At 43.1% G+C, this 21,831-nt stretch overlaps 3 protein-coding genes across 3 annotated transcripts in view; all 3 read right to left on the bottom strand.

Moving 5' to 3' along the window:
• Nucleotides 1-3,941, bottom strand: part of LOC106807377 (uncharacterized F-box/LRR-repeat protein C02F5.7-like) — a 25,658-nt gene extending 21,717 nt beyond the window's left edge. Inside the window, exon 1 of the mRNA XM_014809694.1 lies at nt 3,367-3,941. Within this exon, the coding sequence (XP_014665180.1) occupies nt 3,367-3,474 (108 nt within the window). The 5' untranslated portion in view covers nt 3,475-3,941. The remainder of the gene's footprint in view (nt 1-3,366) is intronic.
• Nucleotides 3,942-8,975: 5,034 nt separating this feature from the next.
• LOC106807393 (protein D1-like) lies at nt 8,976-15,923 on the bottom strand. The gene is made up of 6 exons (XM_014809711.1): nt 15,585-15,923; nt 12,583-12,676; nt 12,335-12,427; nt 11,994-12,117; nt 9,853-9,981; nt 8,976-9,449 (listed from the first exon to the last, which is right to left on the bottom strand). Exons 2-6 carry the CDS (start codon nt 12,616-12,618, stop codon nt 9,166-9,168), a joined length of 666 nt encoding a protein of 221 aa, XP_014665197.1. The 5' UTR covers nt 12,619-12,676; nt 15,585-15,923; the 3' UTR covers nt 8,976-9,165.
• Nucleotides 15,924-16,862: 939 nt separating this feature from the next.
• On the bottom strand, nt 16,863-21,831 carry LOC106807376. The gene is made up of 8 exons (XM_014809692.1): nt 21,816-21,831; nt 21,510-21,583; nt 21,044-21,133; nt 20,176-20,229; nt 19,568-19,637; nt 19,358-19,477; nt 17,986-18,736; nt 16,863-17,543 (listed from the first exon to the last, which is right to left on the bottom strand). Exons 2-8 carry the CDS (start codon nt 21,561-21,563, stop codon nt 17,423-17,425), a joined length of 1,260 nt encoding a protein of 419 aa, XP_014665178.1. The 5' UTR covers nt 21,564-21,583; nt 21,816-21,831; the 3' UTR covers nt 16,863-17,422.

The raw sequence follows: 21,831 nt of genomic DNA, 5'->3' as shown, positions 1-21,831 counted from the left end.
CTCTCTCTCTCTCTCTCTCTCTCTCTCTCTCTCTCTCTCTCTCTCTCTCTCTCTCTCTCTCTCTCTCTCTCTTCTCTCTTCTCTCTCTCTCTCTCTCTCTCTCTCTCTCTCTATATATATATATATATATTATATATATGCTACATATTACAGAAAAGATACACTTTGGATTCACACATTCAATGTTAGCAACCACGTAATCTTAATCTACGCATAGAAACACCAGGCTGGATAAATGAAGATACCCACAAAAAATTCTAACGTCTGTACCAGACTCTTGTGTATAAGAATAGCCTGATTCCTTGTTTCACTCATTTGCCCTACTAGAGAGCAAGTGGCATGATCCATTATGCTACGTTGACCGATAGAGGGCGCCCATACATAGAGGTCAGGTCTGGAGAATCGTACTCTGCACACATTGTGTATGAAAATATATACGTAACGTTTTTTGTTATGTGATATGCATTGTATTGAGGCTATATTTAAACGGTATATGCAACTGACTATGCCAGCCGACTCTATTTCACTTCACATTAAAGTTAATTTTGATTGTTATATCGTGATGGCTCCAAAGAATAGAGCAGTGCCGTTTTTTTAATTATGCTTCTCTAAATACATTTCACATTGGCGCATAGTGACAATTTTCTATTAGAAATTTAAAAGAAAAGCAATTTAAAATACGATATAGCACAACACAGTGACTAACGCACACAGCACTGCAGCGTGTGGCTTATAATAACTTTAACAGATACGTGCCATTTTCAGCCCTGCGCCGCCACCAAGTGGCAAAGCGGAGCAATAAACATTCATCTAACCTTATGGTAGGGGCACACGAGCGATTTTTATCGCCCGATCGCCGCGAATTTCAAAATCGCTCGAAAAAATCGCTCGTGTGCCCCTAGCATTAAGTACAGTATTCTATGGTGCAGGAATTAATCGTTTACACTGCAAATTGCAATATTTTGTCATCCATATTTTATACAGCGTGTATTTGCTACTCATATGACCTTTTTTCTTATTCTACCCTTGCTCTTCTTTCTTCTCCCCCTCCCCCTCCGTGTCCTTGTCCCCGTTATCCTCTTCTTTCTTCGTCCTCTGCTTCTACCGGTGAGTCGTCTAACCCTGAAACCGATTGCTTAACAAGTCCTGAGACAAGTAGATGGGAAACACAAAGTAATTCTTGCAAAGTTTTACATCTTTGTGTTAATTGATGGCTTCGGTGTTTTTCAACCCGCAGAGAATTCCGCCATTCCTGCTCACGCGATCCGCATAAATTGAAATGACAGTTATAATCAAGCGCACCCGTACCGGAGCCATGCTAGATAGGCGCTAGCGCAGTGTTTCAACAGCTTGTTTTAATTTCATGACAGAAGTAGCTAAGCAAAGGCGGTGGCGCCGTTCTCCGTTTTCTCTGTGTCTCATAAAGAAGCTACAGTACGCTATCCATAGCATACATATCCTCACAGTAAAAATACAACCATCCCGTGTTAGAATATTGCGAAAGGAAAAACTATTGAACATTGACACGGTAACCTTCCCCCCTTTCGGATCAATAATCGATCATGATCACAGAAATACGCAATTTTCGCAGATGAATACACACATATCTAGGTCATCATAGTACATATCCAACACAGAGATTTGATGCAGTGATGCAGTGATGCAGTGATGCAGTGTCATTGCGCAAAAAATCCCGATTAAATGTAAACCCCGTGAGGCCTTCCGCGCACTATAGGGAACCTTGCGAGGGAAGCCAGCTGTACGCTCTTCCTCTGGTTGCTATGACGATCGCAAAGCCGAGACATGTGCGTCAGCGTGCTGCTCTGATTATGGTGCAGCCTTGCGTGGCAAGCACGCTACTACTCTACGACGGCCGTCGACGGCAAAAATATCGAAGCAAAACAGAAGCACGTCAGCCGCAGCATGTGTTGTGAGACTTGTGCCTATTGTGGGACGGGCACACACACGGCATAGTTGTACGCTAGGTTATATGGGTTGTGGTTAACCGGGATGTCGTCATCGGAGCCTCGCCCCGAACATTCACAGGAACTCAAATAGTTTCATAACGTCTACGTACAAATAAATACAGTGGAAGATCGGATTGGTTTTGATACAAGTCGTCTGACTCATCTTCAGTTATACTGCAGTACGTACGCGTAGATGAAATCAGTCTAACGTTAAGTTTAAATTATGAAGACACATCAGCGGCGCCTCGCATAATGGCGACAGGATCTATAAGCAAATCTTTCTGAATTGCATAACGAGATCTATGCATGGGAACATATTTGTGAATGACCCCCCCCCCACACACACACAGCGTCGTCGACCCCTTTGCTCTATTAATAGTGATTGATGTTGTAAGAGAGATTTAGTAGAAAGATAAGTCGCCGACGGCAGAGGGATTCATAGCAGGGATGTTTCCTTCAGTAGCTCTAGTTCAGTCCCCGCGGAAATATGATCAGACACAAAACAAATAAACAGGCGACTCGACGCACATACATATTTATTTTAAGACACATTTATCTCTCTCAAGAATCTTCGTTGGTACAATAAAAGCGCAGCGATATGCTGCTTCCATCACACAGTGATAAGGCGGGGATGCTACGATACACGCACCACCCCGCCACTGCCACCCTACTATCAACAAGCCGACATCGACTCGTCCAGTAGTCATGTTCCTGCTGTGCAACACTACCAAATTCTTGGGGGTAAACGGCTGTTCTGCGATTGAGTTTTCACGGGTGAGAACTGCGAGTTTCAATCAGTATATGCGGTAAACATCGTCGTTGTGGAACCTCTAATAGAATCGCGTCATGTTAGTCGATCGCTGCGAACTAAACTGAGAGTGTATACTATACTGGCTGGCGAAATCGTCACTGTATCAATTTGTCGCTGTAAATTTGTGGCGATTAACAAATAATCACTCCTCCCGACACACGTACGCTCTCGCTGCCTCTCTCCGAGCTATCTTTCTCGTTTTCATTCGTTCTTTCTCTCGGCGCCCATGGCTGTGTTTCACCTCAGTTTCACCTCGGTTTTCTCTTGGGGAGCAGGTGATGCTACTGCGCGGCAGCTGTTACTGTAGCTCAGTTGTGAACGCTAAGTGAACTAAGAGCACTACGTTGACGAATTGAACTGTATCGCAAACCAGACGGAAATGACAATTAACAGATATTGTGTCACCAAATGCAGTTATTCTAACTATGTAAGCGAATAGTTTAAAAGGGTATATATATATATATATTTACATCTAAATATATATATATATATAGAGAGAGAGAGAGAGAGAGAGAGAGAGAAATAAATAAATAAATAAATAAATAAATAAATAAATAAATATAAATAAATAAATTAATAAACACTTACCCCGAAGGCTTCCATGCCAGTCTGCTCAAACGACTGCCGTCCCTGCAAGTTAATGGACACCTGCGCATCTTGGGCGATGTTGAAGATCGACGACTTTCTAATATCCATGATGCCGATGACCACCGATGCACGTATATATCCCTACCACGGTCGACGTCAGTTGCACTTGTTTGTGGTCCTGAGGCGTCGTCAACGCAAGGGCGCCTACAAGTGCACACGCTACTATGCAGGGCTTCACAACAACGATTTTACGTTAAAAGTAAAAAAAAAATCCGCTGGATGCTTCGCGCGCCGCTCCAAAAAATCGCGCCGAGCATCCACGGCTTGTAGCGGAACACTGATGGCCCGCCGGGATGTGCGGGTCGAAGCTGCGTGGCTATTAGAGACGTCGGGGAACACTACCACGTTCCTTGGGAAGCAATACCGCGATGCACTGCGCACAGCTGTAAGTTGTCTACTCGGGACGAAAAAATCGTGTTGAGGTAAGCCACCCAACCGCAGGGTGAGGGTGGGTGAGTCAGCCGAGAACAGCGCTGCCACAGTCCGAGAGGATAGCCAGGCGATACATTGCGATGCAGCCGTCGTCTCTGCTGCCGATGTGTAACCCTCTTTACAAATCCGCCGCTGCTTGCTACGTATAACGGTAGGGCGTGTTTATTTTTAGAAGAACGACACTTAATCTGCAAAAATTCCGCGCACGGATGCCAGCGCGGGCCGCATGTTCGCGACGGTGGAGACTCGCGAATATCGTGGTTCGTTCCTTTATTATTTATGTAGCTAACACCGAGCAACCTGCGCACTATTACCCTCGTGCATTAGCATAGGGGTAGGGTTAGGGTTAGGGTTAGGGTTAGGGTTGCTACGTTGCAAGTGAAATTTGAATCTCTTTTGGGCATGCACATGCACCTCTCTTTTTAATCGGTTAAGATCGGCCGAAAAGCGTTGTCTTGGGTGATTAAGGAGACGAGCGATCCGCGCGCCGTTGCCCCGATATTTCGTCATAGACACAGAGATGTGGCAGGATGCTGTGACCTAGTCTTGAGATTGGGTTTGCCATAAGAATCTTTTTCGTGCATCTCCCTCTTATTTTTAAGAGCGTAAGATCGGCCGAAAAAATTGTCTTGGGGGAATGGCGGGATTCTGCAGACGAAGTGACATTTTGAGTTAGGATTTTGCCATGCACAACGTCTTCCGGCATGCCTCTCCCCTTTTAGGCGCGTAAGATTGACCGGAAATCATTGTATTGGGTGGCTAAGGTGACGAGCGATCTGCGCACGATTGCTCATGTATTTCAGCAGTGGAGCGAAGAAATGGCTGGATGCTGCAGCCGACGTGAAATGTTGAGTTCGGATTTTGCCATGCACATCTCAATTAGGCATGCGTCTTTTTTAGGCGCGGAAGATCAGCCGGAAGTCATTGTTTTATGTGCCTAAACCGACGAGCGACACGCGCGCCATTTCGCCCTTACACATGAGAATAGGGACAATTAAGTGGCGGGGTGCTGCGACCCAAGGTAAATTTTGAGATTGCATTTTGCCATGCGCTTCATCCTTTCCTTAAAAAGAAATGCGTGAGATCGGTTGAACAGCCCATTATTTGGTGGCTAAGGCAACGAGCGACTCGCCATTGCCGCTATACATTAGCAATGTGTCCGGGGAGTGGTGGGATGCCGCGGCCCACTCACTATACGCTGTATGTGCACTGCCCCATAGTTCGGGCTAGATCGGCTCTCAACGATAACTGCTGACGGAAGCCAATGCGGCTGACAAGGTGTATGCCAACGTGATGAATATAGTATGATGAATAAGCTATGTTTACGTCCTGCATTTGATATTCAAACCTAAATTAATCACCGACTCATGAAACTCATTTGAAAGTAATTTCCATCTCAAACCCTTGTTTTAATTTTATAACGCAAGATCTATTTTTTTCCGTTTAAAACATTATTTTTATTTTTTATTTAGTGTACGTGTCAAAACTGCCCGTTTTTGCTCGCGGGTGAGTATATTTTAAAGAATGAAATAGAAATGTCTACTTGTTTTTAGGTTTGCCTCATATGAACCACCTTTGCATTGAAAATTAAGAATTTTACTTTTCACTGGCCACATAAAGCAAACGAATACAATAAATGTGCATGCACATTTTTCCATTTTTTATTATAAAACACATCGAAGGTGTACTCGGTCAACATCAATACATTTAAACGTACATACCAAGATATATAGATGCTAACGTGTCATACAGTGTTACTATCTATTATCCATATCTACAGCTTGTATAGGTATCATCCATTTGTTTGAGCTGGTATATATTATAAATGTAGCAGTTGTCGTCGTTAATCTTACAGTAGTTTCGAGTAAAAATTTAAACTTGTAACTTGCATAAAATATAAAGACGTGAGCGTGTTTAATATATAAACTCTAGTACAGAATTGGTAGACAATGAGGCGTGGCTATTACATGTGATTACGTAGTTATTACTCTACACTTGTCAAAGGTGATATACAGAAATTATAACTTTCTACTACATTCTTTTTAAAAGCCTTTCTATAACAGACGAACAAAGTTCTTGAAATACAACACACCACACAGATAAAGCCTAATGTTACCACAAGGTCACATTGTATATTATGATTACTGTTTCACACCAGTGAAAATAGTTGTAAAATCAAATACCTAATAATCTAACCAGGTAACAAAATAGCCGCCATGTTAACGTGCCTACAACACACCATTTTCATTGAGCTACACAAAGCAACGACACTTAGAGAATTTATAGAATTAACGTAGTTATATCACAACAACAGTAAGCACAATTTTACGATGGGACTAGATTGCTCGCAAGTCTAAAACATCATTAAATTGGCCTTGCAAATAGACGAGACGATCGGTCTACACGGAGCTCATAGAATAGGTACACGGAACATTGACATCTCGACGAAGTTCGGAGAACATCAACGGACGAATATCCCTCTCAATGCCACCTTCTGGTAAGTAAAGCGAACATACTGTCGAAGACATCCTTGTTCAGAGAATAAAACATTACCCGAGTTTGGTAAATCAAGCTCATCTTCAATTTCATTCTATCCTAGCACAGCCATTTACGTTCGCTATCTACGTCACCAAACATAACTATTTGTATTACGTACATCACCAACATCCACCGCTCTTACCCGGCATACGTAAACCCATCGCCAGCCTTTTCCCACTCACTGTAGAGTTATGGACGTTCGGTGCTCACATCAGCATATGCGACCAAATCGTCAACAAAGGCGCGCGTTGCTTCTCGAAATATGTTCACACGCCTAACGTGTTTTGCAAACGCACAACCGAACTTCGGTATGACACATGCAGCGCATGTAGCACCTCACGTCATAACCATTCAGCAAAGCACAAGAGGGGCCCCCATGGCAGTTTATGCAACTCTCCGAGGGTCTGTGAAAGAGGATAAAAGTAGCGACGCGATACGATACTATAGGGAGCTTTTGATGTTGCACAAGGGACGGGTAGAGGAATGAAGATTTTTTAAACATTCTTAGAAAACGAATGCAAGTATGTTACGTACGGTTATATACGTACTGTCTTGCAATAAAGAAGTTCGTAAGAGCTCGTGTTGTCTGTTACACTGCGACCGCGCCATCGCAAGCTCGCCGACAATAATTACAGTATGGGCAAAACCAGAAGCGTCACCTTGCCAGCCAGATGGCCTGAAGTGCGTGTTGCCGACAGATGTGCAAGCCTATACACGTTGATGATACTCAAACGCATTATCGCTGTCGCAGTCGTGGTGTCAAGTGCGAACAACACAAAGTCAACAACTTCGTTTCGGCGCTTGCAATGTAAATTATACACGAGTAGGAAGCATATAACTTGTAGCCGAGTGAGCTGTGTCGCGGAACTGGTGTTTAATTGTTTAATGCCTTGCACCGTGAGAGTTAGTAATATAGAGTTTTCGCGAATGCGCACGTTACGTTACTGTAAACCACGAACAGAAAAGCCAACGTATAGTACAAATGGTGCCGCGCATGGAGCGTGGTGTCATCGAACGAGAAATGGCTCTGCTTAAGTGTGCACTCTGAATATATACAAATAGTTTTGACGAATGTATGGAGAACGCTACAATGGTATGCAGTCTCGGATTGAGATGTGGCATTATAGTCTCTCTTTCTCTCTCTCTCTCTCTCTCTCTCTCTCTCTCTCTCTCTCTCTCTCTCTCTCTTTCTCTCTATCTATCTATCTATCTCTCCCCCCTCTCTCTCTCTCTCTCTCTCTCTCTCTCTCTCTCTATCTATCTATCTATCTATCTATCTTATAATCTCTCTCTCCCTCTCTCTCTCTCTCTCTCTCTCTCTCTCTCTCTCTCTCTTCTCTCTCTCTCTCTCGCTCTCTCTGTCTGTCTCTCTCTAACATGGAGCCTCCCATGTTTGGTGCCTCTAAGGTAACGAGGATCGGAGAGTGACACCATCTGTATTTAGATCCCAAAGTTCAAATAATGAGCTGCTCTCTGTAAATTAAGGTTTTCGATCACCATCTATCTACCACCAATTACTTGTTACTTCGTTGCATTAACCTTCAAGGGTACATCTGAATCTGCGACAGCAAACAACGTAAACACTCTCTATTACGCATGCTTACAGCTGGTTGACAAAAAGATCTGCGAGTCCGTTTCACGCTCCGGCTACTACCTCATGGTACCTATTCTAAACTGATATGCGAGACAGAGAAGGAAAAGAGTTCAATAAGCGGCCGCGGAAGATTGCCCGCGCCATGCGTGATTTAGGGTAGAGGTTAATGGCAATATGTGATGAACGAGCAATAAAAAACTTGAACAAATCTATAGGAAATGTGGTTTATGACAACTATATAAAAATTGCATGAACGGGGTGACATGCTTAATAATTCGTAAATGCATTTTCACTGGCGTAACTCCGTCAGCTCTGTTTACCTTAAAAGTATTGACGTCAATGTATGTGTAACGGTAACTCTACTTGCACCGCGCGTTGCTTTAAGAGACGAGCACGATATTACAGTAGGCACCGACAATTTGAGCGTTTCAATAAAATATAATGCTAAATAAATACGAAATCTATTTACTACCAAAGTCTTGATGTTTCTCTACTCTCTTTCGCCTATTATTGCCGACAATTTCCTGTAAATGCCGTGCAAATGCTCCTCTGCAACACACATGTACACCGCGCGCACGCTGCCGCACACTGACACATATGTATAATAGTCTATATGTGTCAGTGTGCGGCAGCGTGCGCGCGGTGTACATGTGTGTTGCAGAGGAGCATTTGCACGGCATTTACAGGAAATTGTCGGCAATAATAGGCGAAAGAGAGTAGAGAAACATTAAACTTTGGTAGTAAATAGATTTCGTATTTATTTAGCATTATATTTTATATTGATACGCTCCAAGTGCCTGTGACAGTAGGCACCCCTAGTGTGCTCACTAATTACTTCAAATTTATTTATGCTCAAATTTTGTGTGCTTCCTAATTCGCCCGTGTTATTTCCTCACAGTCGATGCCCCTTTTCCGGGGTAAATGTTCCAATTGCTCTTAATCTCGCGTATCAAATGCCTAAACGCGTCATAGTTTTATTATATTGTTCGTAATATTTTCCCCTTTTACGAATCGCATCATTGAATACCCGCTAATTTACCTCATATGAAGCAATTGTGCCGCCGCGTGTAAGGTGCACACGCTTACTCGTATACTACAAATTTATGGGTATTCTATCAAGACACGTGACGCATGCACACAACTTCGACTGAACAAGAAGAGCACGGCGAGAAAGGTTAATTGCGCTGGAGAAATAAGAATGCCACCAACCCTGCAATAAGCATCATCGCGGGTGGCAGTCCCGTGATTCGCGGGCTAGCCGACTTTGCGGCGTCCACGGCATTCTGACTGCGGAACATGTTGCAAGCGATCGGGTCGCCCAGCTTGTACTTGGTGGCAAAGTCGGAAACCATGAACTTTGCGCGCTCCTTTGGCGGAGAATCTCTGGTGATTTTCTTGTAGCTGGAGAATTGATTGTTGCCCTGCTGCTTGTAGACGAGCCAAATGTAGCGATGCATTCCTGAAAGTGGTAAATCGCAAACCGTTAATAAGCTGTCATTTGATATGTTAGTGTGACATTTCGCGCATATATGTTTGATCTAAGCTTATGAATTACGTGTAACCATGAGCAGTGGATGATTGATTTTAATAATGTCACGACACAAGTGGAGATCAATACAGCTATCATATATTGTAGATCCCGGCGAGAAGGAATACTGAGTTCATCTCTGTAATACTGCAGAAAGCCCAGAGCGCTGCTGCGAACCTTTATCGATCCGGTATGCTATCGAACAACAACACCAGGTGTAATAACTTCTAAATTAAAGGCATATACGAAGTTTAAATATTTATAGGCGCTTGCAAAACAATCAGCGAATATTGGCAAAGTTTGCGTCGGCGCCACTGCTAATGTGACGTCATACCTGTTCCTTCTGGAGGGCTGATGCCCATGTATGCGGCCAACTCTTTGCCTTTCGTGATACGGACTGCAGGTATGTCTCCAAATAAGTAGTGCAGGAAAGATGGCTTGGCTTCTGCGTCGACATCTGGATCTGTAAATACATCACCACTTCAACATGAAACGTAGACGAGCAATTAATGTACCTAGCTATCATCGGATTTTTAAAATATTACACGTATATATTATTACTTACTAAAATTAACATGTATTAGCATAGGCAAGTATCGTTTTCAAGCGACTTGTAATACAGTAAAAGCCGTATACAATAAATAGTTTCAGGATGTATTTGCACTAGTCGTCTCCAGGGTATATATGCTTCACTGCGACGATAATTGGCGGTGGTCGTAAGCGTGCTTTCTTGACGATTTTATGGTGCGAGACCCGTATATCCATTCCACACAACATAGCACCAATGAAATATTTCCAGTTTGAAATGATTTTTTTCTCATAAATATCCTTTGCTGCTGCACGGTGATTCACAACCTGTTCCATAATAAGCCGTTGCTAGGCGATGACGCATATAGGCGGGGCGACGTACTGTATTTGGCGTTTCATTCAAGATATAAAATCACCGCTGACTTCATATTACCCGTGTGGAAATCCCAACCACCATTACGGCTAATGAGCGTAAGCAGGCGCGTATGCGTGACAGCTGACGGAATTTCGTTAGCAGGGCCGTCGTCATCGGCGTATCGTACCGTGTTCTGCCTCGTGACGATTCCGTGACAGCGTGAGATCTAGGCTCGATGGAATTTCCGATGGGACAGACGGTTTTAGTAGCGCTCTCACCAAGGGACAAGCCAACGTCAACCATGCGTATTATTGCGTGATTACAAGTTGGCGCTCGCTGCCACCATTACCGGGTATACTCAACAGGCGCGTTCACACGTAGCAAGAAATCCGGTATTTAGCGTTCACACGAGGCAAAATAAGAGGCCCAAGAAATACGGTATCTAAACAGATCCGGTATTTCATGTAAATACGAGGCTTCCCAGACCCCGAATAATTTGCCGTGCTTGAGAAATACCGGATTTCTTGGACCGCGCATTTCCTCGTGTGAACGCTAAATACCGGATTTCTTGGACCGCGCATTTCCTCGTGTGAACGCTAAATACCGGATTTCTGAAACCGCGTATTTTATAGACTGGTCCGCGCTAGACAGTTCCAGTGTAACGCGAGTGGAACTGTCGAGCGCGGACCAGTCTACGTATGTTATCGGCAGTTGGTGCGCATTGCATTGTTTATTTCGCATTGTTCGCTTGATTGTTTAAAGCAGCTCGCAGCTCGCAAATACCGTATTTCTGGAGCCGCGAATCAGCGTGTGAACGCTCGGCCGCGTATTTGTCTCAGATTCGGTATTTCGCAAATACCGTATTTCAGAAATACGAGGTCTCGTGTGAACGAGGCTATTGTCCTAATTTTAACAAAGCGAGGATTCTGTATAAATGTGAAATCAATATCCAAATCGGCATATAGTCATATCGTTGGCGATATTATATGATACATATATTGCTAGAGTAACATATGGAACTCACGCGCGACATCTCTATTAATGCTATTAACACTAACCCTAGGGGTGATCCTAGATATGGGTTGAATAAACAGGTTTATGTGGCTCTTTTATGTCGAATATATATGCAGAACGCGCATAAATACGAACCGCAGTGTGAAACATGAATACATTAACTCTGATGATGTGTGTATGATATACTCTGAAAAGAAGCATATACGCCATGTACTCACAGAACACGTTATGGAAATAGACGCTAACAATTAAGGCAGGCCACTCTACGCACAGCTCGTCGCATGCATGTGTACGAAAGCAATTGGATTTTAACATCTATGTGTGTTTTTATTTTTTATATTGAGCGGTAACGGGATCTATAGTTACCATACATTCTATATACTATACTATACATATTATACTGTATGTGTATTGTGTGTACTATATATATATATATATTGAGTACGTTCAACGGATGGTAGGCCTAACCAGCAGAAAAGCGACCCGTTAACAAGCACTACGACGGCTACACGAATCCGACACGGCGGCGTGTTTTAATCAGCGGGGAGGGAGGGAGCGCATATAGTCTCTCGTCTCACCTAGCATCACGATGGTGTAATAGCTGTTTGCTTCTGCTCCCCAGCGAACGGCGTTCGGCTTATTCTTCACGTCCTCCGGTTTCAGTACGTTGCCGTCGCTCATCGACTTGTTCCCGTAGGAAACCTATCGGAGTAGCAGATCGCTGTAGCAGCTAGAGCCCGAATTTAATTGCGATCAAGTTCACGGCGTTATTGATTTGATACAGCTTTGGCGCGTTAATGTGCTACCACCAATATTACGCCACACGTAATTGTCTAGCCATGCCGAGGGGCTCTTTGCATTATAACAAGAGCCAATAAATACCCACCGAACATATACATAACATATAACATATACTCACCGATACGGTAGATGGGCAAGGTTTACTAATGATATCAGGGATTATTCCAGCTTCGTGCATCCATGGCACATCAGCCAATGCTAACGCAACCAACTGGGGAGAAGAGAATGAATAATTATATAACGAACTTCTCATAAAATGTTTGATGCACACACGACACATGGCGCGTCACAAGCGCTGCTGTAATGTAATCATACACGTGGTATATTTCTAACACCGGTTATTCATCGATACTAGAATATATTTACCTGGAAAGCAACGATGAGAACTGCAGTACGTTCCATGTTGTCGGATTCGTTATTTCGTGTTGATGATCTTCTTTATCTCTACAGGCTCTTCAGTCTGAAAGACAAATAGTACGTATATTGGAGCATATAATATGTGCGTGTGTGCGTGTGTGCGTGTGTGTGTGTGTGTGTGTGTGTGTGTGTGTGTGTGTGTGTGTGTGTGTGTGTGTGTGTGTGTGTGTGTGTGTGTGTGTGTGTGTGTGTGTGTGTGTGTGTGTGTGCGCGCGTGTGTGTATGCGTGCGTGCGTGCGTGCGTGCGTGCGTGCGTGCGTGCGTGCGTGCGTGTCTGTGCGCGCGTGTGTGTGGTGCGCATGATTACGGGCGTGTGCGTGTATGACGACTTAGTTTTGTTTACGGAAATCTCTCGTAGGTTGAAGCCGCTACTAAGGGCATCGCGCATGGCATAAAACCTGTTTTGTGTAACCACGATAATACGTATTTGCAGTGTCATACTTTGCCCAACACACGCCCGATACAACAAGAGTTTTCCGTCAGGCATCATCTGTGGTTTACTAATGTGACAAAATTTAATTGAGTACAATGTTGCACAGCATGACTAGCGGCCACGGCTGAGAAAATAATGTGATAATTATGATAATGCCATGTATCGGGCCATAATTCTCTATTGTTCTAATCGTGAATTTCACACAATTAGTTAATAGCGTTTTACCAGCACAACGGTATTGTAACCTCTGTTATATATAACTTAGGGGTAGGGTAGTAGAGGAAAGGAAGGGTGATGGGCGGAGGACGTCGATGAGAGTAAAACATGAACGATGAACAGGAAGATAACGTATTGGAGGGGAAATGTAAAGGGAGGAGGTGGATGATGTAGATGGGGTAAAGGAAGAAGAGGGGTTAAATGATAGAGAGGAAGACTGTGGAGTAGATAAAAATGGAAGAGAGGACGTGTGGGTAGAGTAGGGGAAAAACTAGAAGCGGTAAAGCCGTAAATGGGTAGCAAATTCTGCACAAAATATCCGCGATCGGCGATTTCCGGTGACAATCGGCGCATGCGTGAAATCTGCTAGAACATACACGCCCTGGCAGTGAAATATACGAATGAACGCCAGGTTGCGTGCATCTCCTGGGCGTATAGGTAATCAGTTGAAAGTGCTCTGGGCGATTATCTATTACATGCACGCACGCAGCACGAATGTTGATAGGGAAAAAATGCGTACAACCCGTCAAATTGTAACCATCAAACCATCAAGATAATTGCCACGTATATTACGTAAAATTCTCGTCAACTAATTCGATTAATTCGTAGTCAATTCGAAATGAGATACTAATAGAAAACATTATTCACGCATCAGTAGAATGTCAGCAGTACTAGCATAGACATTCGCGCGCACACGCACGCAGGTACGTACGCGCGGGCGCACACACGGACCCACACGCACGCAGGTACGTACGCGCGGGCGCACACACGGACCCACACGCACGCGCGCACGTTCATGCTGGCACGCGCGCACTCACGTGCGCATTCATGCATAGCAACGTATGGAATTTCCTATACGACTTAAGAGGATTTTCTTTTCCTTCAAAATTAGCAACCTCTTATTGACAACCGCAGGCTATCGACCATTCACGCAATGGCGATAACAGGCTATATATATATATATATATACCGGGCATGAAATACAGATTTTTTTCCCCCGGCCCAGAGGGCTGGCTGGTAACAGCAATTTTTTTACCAGCCCACAATATCATGTTTCATGCTTGCATTCTCGATTTCAAATTTGTAAAATGTTGATAAATTATGGCGTGATATCCTTCAGGTTATCGGCCCTCCAAATAATTTGCCAGCATATATTCCGGTGGCGGTGGGCCGGTGCTAATTTCGCGCCCTGTAATATATATATATATATATGTATATATATATGCGCCATGTATTGCGGCATAGAAGGCGACACCTCATCTCGCTTCGCTGTATCATAAAATTTAAGCAGGATAATCGGCTAACGTTCTAACATTTCTTGATCTTAACACGTAGTATCGATCCTCACTCGCTCGCTCACTCGTGCTCGCTCGCTGCACAGATTAGTCAAACGCATGCATGATATATTTTGTCTCCCCGCATCCCTGCATCCCCTGCATCCCTGCATCCCTGCATCCCTGCATCCGTGTATCAATGGTTTCTCAGGTCAGCTACAGCACTAGCTATACGCGGGATGCGCTCGCATCCGCGGGAGACAGGGAGGCGTAGGAGAGTTGTTGATCGATGGCACCGTACTACGCTCGCACGAGTTGTCCTACGATCGGGACACACACGGGTTTCGCAAATGCATGCGGAAAGGCACTCTAGCGTAACCCTTGATAATTCGCTCGCTGTGTAAACACGAAAGGTTTTCTCCCATTCCTCAATAATGCGTCTTTGATAAATGGCGGGGGGAGAGGGAGCAGTTCTGAGTCTATAGAGTGAAATTTGCGTGAATGTTATGCCTGGGGAATGGTCCCCCCTATAGTTTGTGGTGCATTGTGATATAGCAATCAATAGTTCCTTAACCGCTAAAAAATCAATGCGACTTACGGTGACGAGGGTCCGTCAGAATTCGACCGAGAGATGACCTGTCACTTCACCTTATTTTCCCTTTCGCGACCATGAGAGAATGTTTATATTTTGACATCACTAAAGTATGATATTTAAACACAACGGCGAACGCGCATATGACAGACAACATAATATGTGTGTATATTATACGGTGTGTTACGTCAACAGAAAAGGGTTATACCGGGACGAGAAAGCGAAACGACATACACCTACTCAAACACAACGGCAGCGGAACAGAATACACATACACGCGTTATACACATACACATACATATACAGAATACACGCTTTTAGCATAGGTCTTAACAAACATAAGCAACACCCATCTGCGTCTCACAGTCACAGCATGCATACGACAACGAGCGGGTTGACATACAACAAGCGAGATTTGAACCGACGCGAAACCTACCTCCTCCTTGTATTCTCCGCGAGCCGACAGTATATTCTACGACGCACACACTGACACGCACTGCTGCCACTGATGCACTGGGAAAAGCAGCAGCGACGATAGCCTCCGTTCGAGAGTACACTGCTGCCACGCCCGTCGACGTATCGTGAAAACCTGTCTCTACAGCGGACAACAAAATCACAGCGCAACTAGCGGAGGAGAAACGCTGTGCAGCAGGTTATAGGCGCGGCTCACTCACTCTCTCTCTCTCTCTCGCTCTCTCTCTCTCTCTCTCTCTCGCATAAAAAAGATGGAGAACGCGCTAAGCCTCCGTGCATGCTAGCTGTACGCGGATCGCAATTACCGGTTCACGTATTACGCGACGCGCGCAAATGTCCGACGCTGTTGTAGTGGCGATGATGATGACGACGACGACGACAGCTCTGTCCGGACCCCTCCTGTGGCGACACTCTAAATCGATTTCGACAATTCCAGTCCGATGTTGCTAATTGCATGCGACTTTGCATGAGAATCCCCAATAGCGGGCAACTCGTACGCAATATGTATAGGAGGAGAGCGGCCGCCTGAAGATTCGGCGCCAATCGAATGATTTCGTAAATGATTGATCTCGATAATGAATGAACGATAAGTGCACGCGTCGCTCATCTGCATGCGCATGCGCGCAGACGATGCAAAATTGTTATCGCGGGTACGTGCATCCTGCGAGTGTGGGCGCGAGCTTCACGCGAGATTGTGTGGGCATTTAAAAGGCGGTGTGTGTGTGCGTGCGTGCGTGTGTGTGTGTGTGTGTGTGTGTGTGTGTGTGTGTGTGTGTGTGTGTGTGTGTGTGTGTGTTTTTGGTGGGGTTTATGTTTTTTGGGTTGGGTTTTGTGGTGTGTGTGTTGTTCGGCTGCTGCGGCGTGCGTACGTGCGTCGTGCGGCGTGCGTGCGTGCGTGCGTGCGTGTCGCAGCGCGCGCGCGGTGGTGGTGTGTGTGTGTGTGTGTGTGTGTGTGTGTGTGTGTGTGTGTGTGTGTGTGTGTGTGTGTGTGTGTGTGTGTGTGTGTGTGTGTATTTGACTGAGCGAATAGTGCGGCTATGGACGACCTTTTGATCAAACTAAACCAATTTAATATAATAGAGAAATATAAATATAGTGAAATAGAAAAAATATAATGGAGTGTAATAAATAAATCATTAATTGATAGATAAGAGTTTTCAAAGACTTACTTTAAGTACAAAATATTGTTTTTAATTTTTAATTTTCTCTTTATTCATATATCATGATTTGTGCAGCCTTCATATATACCAACAAATATTTGAGCGTGCTAGTGGCCCTGCCAGATTACATGCAGTTTGCAAATTTATCACATGAATATCTAAAAACATTTACCCTTCACCTACTTCCATAACTAGTTATTTCGAGGTGCGTAGTAAGTGGATACTGGAAATATCTATACATTATTTTTTCTAATAAAACCAAATGTTTGTTATCTATGCATCGCACGGCCACGTTTCCCCAGAGGGAAGTACGTATACATGCGCTTTTGTGCGCCACCCAAAGCTATGACCGTCTACTGCTAGGTTGCCCTGGGTGACAACTTGTAGTGTGCTCGCACTTCCATTCACAAGAAAATTGTAGCATAGTAACAACACGTACGCTCGCCAATGTCCAGTACTGCTACAAGGACATATACAGTAAACCGGATCCCCTTATTGAATATATTTGCAAGATATGTAAAATTAATTGTTTTGCGGAGAATCGATTAAGTAGCGATGAAACACCGCTATGAAATCTGCGGTAATTATAACCTGTTTCTGTGTTCTCTTATTCTAATCCACCTTACGGATATGCATACAATTAATATTTTTCTTCGCTGTCTACGAGTATCGTTCTATTTATCGGTGTTAGTTCGTCCTCCAGCTCCACAGGTGTGCGTGGTGGAAACAGCCTCATTCTCGCCATCGAAACGTTAAAGTCACTGAAAAGGAGTATAAATTGTTTTAAGTTCACAGGTACATTATATCGATTAAATCAAGTAGCCACATATTACAATATAAGTGACTCTCCTTCTTCTTTCGTTTTTCTTGCTCCTTCTCTATTTATATCTTTCCCTTCCCAATTTCTCTTTTTCGTCTCCCTTCTCTCTCGCGCTCTCTCTCTTTCCCTCTCTCTCTCTCTCTCTCTCTCTCTATATATATATATATATATATATATATATATATATATATATATATTATAATTATAGGTTATATGCATGCTTCAGATATAACAGATTAACCATTTCAGAGATAGCAGCATCGAATCGTCATTGAAGATATATCGGCCATTATCTGCGGTTGGAAAAATTATCGTTTTGCTGGATAAGCGAGTCTTCCTCTTTGATGCTCGCATACTCTTTTATACTAAGATATTTTCCTTACCCATTCTCTTCTATGTTAGAGGATGTGCCTTTCCACTTCGCATCCATGTAAGTGGAATTGCTGTTCCAGTTCGCTTCCATGTAAGTGGAATTGCTGTTCCCGTTCTCTTCCATGTAGGTGGATGCACTTCCCCAATTCTTATCTACGTAAGTAGAGTTGCCTTTAACATTCATTCCCATGTCAGTAAAAGTGTCATTTTCAGAAACGTCCATGTCTATGGCAGTTTCATTTTCACTCTGCCACATGTCTATAGAAGTTCCATTTTTACTTTGCCACATGTCTATGGAAGTTCCATTTCCATTCTCGCTCATATCAAACGGAACGTCCTTCGGTATTCCATTCTCGTCATATAGGTCAAATTGCTGATCCCGTCTCTTATCAATCATAGCCATCCATTGGTACCCATTTTTTGTCGAAGAGGTTGCTTTCTTATTCTTATCCTGGTCTGTCGAAGCATTGTACTGATTGATGGGTTCGTTAAGGGGACCCTTCTCCTGATCCACGTTGTTACCAAATGTTTTCTCTTTATCAACGTTCTTGGGGGAGTCCATATTTTCTTCACTCTGAGCTTGAAACATGTTACACGATAATGGGCACTCAACTAGCTGGAAATCCTCTACAAATTTTCGTGTGCTGAAATTGATACGTGGACTCAACTCAGCCGGAGATGAGGTTGCGTTCACCTTGACCCAGTCACCGAAGTTAACAATTCCACGTTGCTTGTACACAATAAACGTGTATCGATGCAGACCTAGAATAAGAAGGTAAGTAATTACTTCTCTGTTTTAAAATTTACTACAATCCCTGTAATCATGAAGAAAACAACTACCTAAATACGCGCGAGTGTGAGATTGCGTGCGTGCGTGCCAGTGTGGATGCGTCTGGAAAAGCCGCATATTCAGTTAAATTCCGTTACGGGTATGTTTGAATCCGTCCCGGTCGGGCCATTGGAGACATGCTCAACATGGCAGGCCTCCTCGTTATATAGACTGGTTAGATTGATAGGCCGACAACAGAAATAGAAATGTAATATGCACAAATATGTTACTGTTAATGTGTGCATAATACGCGAAATGCTCTTTAACATAACTAACCTTTCTACTTTTACTAGGCGTTCCTGGACGTGAAAAGAGTTGGTGTAAATAGAGGCGGAACATAACCCTTTTATTTAATTGCCTACAGCTCCCGTAAGTAGTATAGGCGTTACACGCTGATTTAGGCAATCCTGCCTGCATTTTCCAGAGTTTTCCAAACAATTTATCTGATATTGCACAAATGATCTTGGTTTATTGGAATCCGATTCCCGTTGGAATCCGATCCGATAATTGTTTTATTACCGTAATTTTATAGTAAGGTTTTATCAAATATGTACCTGTATCTTTCCGCGGTGAACTTCCTACGTACTCTGCTAGAACTTCTCCTTGATTGACATCATTGGCGCGAATATTGCCTACAATCCAGTGAATGAATTCTCTAGCAAGCGCATCTGGATCTGCAAAAACAAAAGCAACTTAAAAATTGACTATTTAGTTTAAGGATCTAACTTCCCTGCTTTGGAATACACCCCCTAAAACCGACTTGCCTGTCATTATGAGAGTGTATACTCCATCTGAGGTGGTTGGCCAGCTTAGAACTGTTGGTTCCATGGCAACCTGTGATAATAATAATAATTATCTAAATTAAAATACAATTCTATGAGCTCAACCCCATAAGGGAATATATACTAACCACTTACGCGGTTACGTTTTTTCCAATTTAAAACTCTCAAAAAAAATTATATTAATAATTCTTTCTGATTGAAGTTTAAAATGCGCGGTTTTCTAATTATGACAACTTTTGCGCATTCAAACTAGAATTGGACGTTATCCATCGAGTGATACATATGATAGGATAAGAATCCCTGCGGACTCTCAGTTTGATTAGTTTTCGTTTATGAATGACCGGCCTGCTGATACGCTCCCATACATGCAAGTGTGTTCAATAGTCGCGTGCATCCACAAACAAGCCAGTTAGGCAATAGTTGTGCTTAATTTGTTTGAACCGCACGAGAAGCATAAATATGGTTATTAACATTTTACGATTTAGTATAACTATTTATTTCATTTAATTATTCTGATATGTACGCAGCAAATTCAGCTAGTTAGAGCTTTACGCGTAACGAGTACATAACGCTTAAAAGAACATTCTTACCTCCGTTGGTGTAAATTCATTTCCCATTTCTACTGCTTTATCTTGATAGGTTATCTGGAAAAGTGGCAAGTGTAATGAGATATTTATATATTAATGCCTGTTGTTGGGGGCATTAATGTTTTTAGTGCATCACATGACTATGCAATCTACTTTTCATGCTTATATACCTTCTTTATACTCCCTAATTTGCCGGTGCATTCGATGTAACAAAACGCTCGACACAAACACAACCGCCATTAATTCGAAATTCTTGCGTGGCGCCCAGACGCAGGAGATTCGTGACGTGAACACAATGCGTTATAATAACAATGCGTCGCGCAAGCAATATTGCCCGCTCAGGCGGGCACTATTGCTTCATAGTACCTGCGACGTTATCCAATAGAATTTCAACGATTTATCACGTGATGCACTAATGTGTATTAATTACCGTTGCAACACCGAGCGTACACGCATTATCACAAGATTATTCTATATTATTTATTATATTTCTTTATACTCCGGATATTATCAGAACATACGGCCATGAAATAATGTTACCGATTAACAGTAGATGGAACGACTACCAGTTCCAGTCACGAGCTCTAGATAGACTGGAGACATTCTCGCAATCTCCAATCTGAGACGGTGACGTCGCTGTTGTATTCATAGATAGCTAAGGTGGTATTACCATTGCATATCATAAATGACGTCAGAATCCCAGCGTGGAGAGCGGGTTGTCCCCTTTGCTAGTCAAACTCCTTCCATCCTCTAACCATTTTCTTACTGTCGATTGACAGAGCGTATGCCCTGAGCTGGTTATAATTACTTGGTGAGCACGAGAATTGATTTGGAAAGATGAATTGTGAACTAATTGAGGTTGAAAGCGTACCTGTAGATCGCTCATGCACGGCTCATATATGACGTCAGGGACGACTCCGTGAGTTTCCGTCCAATCAAATGCTAACACGTGACATGTCAACTGAATATGTTCAACTATTAGAATGATTCCGCGCCGCCAAATTCTGACGTATACATTTATATTTGCATTATAACAGAAGATTACGCAAAATATAAATAAAAACACAATACAGTATATAAGACAGTATATGATAAGACAATACTAGACAATAACTAAACATATCGATGTGTAGGAATGCGTTTTGATATGTATGCAACTTGTCAAATGACCTGCGTACTTGCGTAGTAGTAAATATAAAGACGTTTTACAGAATCTCATGCCATACGCAATTCGTCAAATAAGAATTCGGCTATAAATATTATACTCAAAAACACTTGCAAATGATTTCATATAACTGCTAGTGTTACTCATTGCTTGGATATGTACAGAAACTCACCTGACAAATTATGATCGTAATGAAGCACGTCCACATCGCTGATATATGAATCATTCGGGCAGTCTGTTGTCTACCTGAAAATAATACAAGGTTTGGATTCCTAAAAACGCTTTGCTAAACTCAAATCGTCGATCGATACGACAAATCTAACCGGACCGCCAATTTAGTATGTATAGTTTCAGGAACTTATTTCCTCGAGAACATACGTATAAAGTGTTACTTCGTTATATCGTTCTCCTATATCGCGGTTTGCATATGTCGAATAAACTTCCTTTCTGAGGTGTGGTGTGAACACTCCTAACGCACCGTTTACCCCAGACCG

The sequence above is a fragment of the Priapulus caudatus genome, unplaced genomic scaffold (assembly GCF_000485595.1).
Source record: "Priapulus caudatus unplaced genomic scaffold, Priapulus_caudatus-5.0.1 Scaffold211, whole genome shotgun sequence".
NCBI classification, from domain to species: domain Eukaryota; kingdom Metazoa; phylum Priapulida; class Priapulimorpha; order Priapulimorphida; family Priapulidae; genus Priapulus; species Priapulus caudatus.
Note: the sequence above shows the minus strand (reverse complement) of the source record. Positions and strands in the feature narration are given on the sequence as shown.

Bases quoted from the DNA above. Each gene is read 5' to 3' on its own strand.
- LOC106807393 (XM_014809711.1), bottom strand. From the start codon at position 12,618: ATGGAACGTACTGCAGTTCTCATCGTTGCTTTCCAG. The intron at 12,118-12,334 runs GTGAGTATATGT...CTACTCCGATAG, and splicing joins CTTGCCCATCTACCGTATCG to GTTTCCTACGGGAACAAGTC. The intron at 9,982-11,993 runs GTGAGACGAGAG...ATGTATTTACAG, and splicing joins TTACACCATCGTGATGCTAG to ATCCAGATGTCGACGCAGAA.
- LOC106807376 (XM_014809692.1), bottom strand. From the start codon at position 21,563: ATGATTCATATATCAGCGATGTGGACGTGCTTCATTACGATCATAATT. The intron at 19,638-20,175 runs GTAAGAATGTTC...TTATTATCACAG, and splicing joins ATGAATTTACACCAACGGAG to GTTGCCATGGAACCAACAGT. The intron at 17,544-17,985 runs GTAAGGAAAATA...ACTCCTTTTCAG, and splicing joins TCTAACATAGAAGAGAATGG to TGACTTTAACGTTTCGATGG.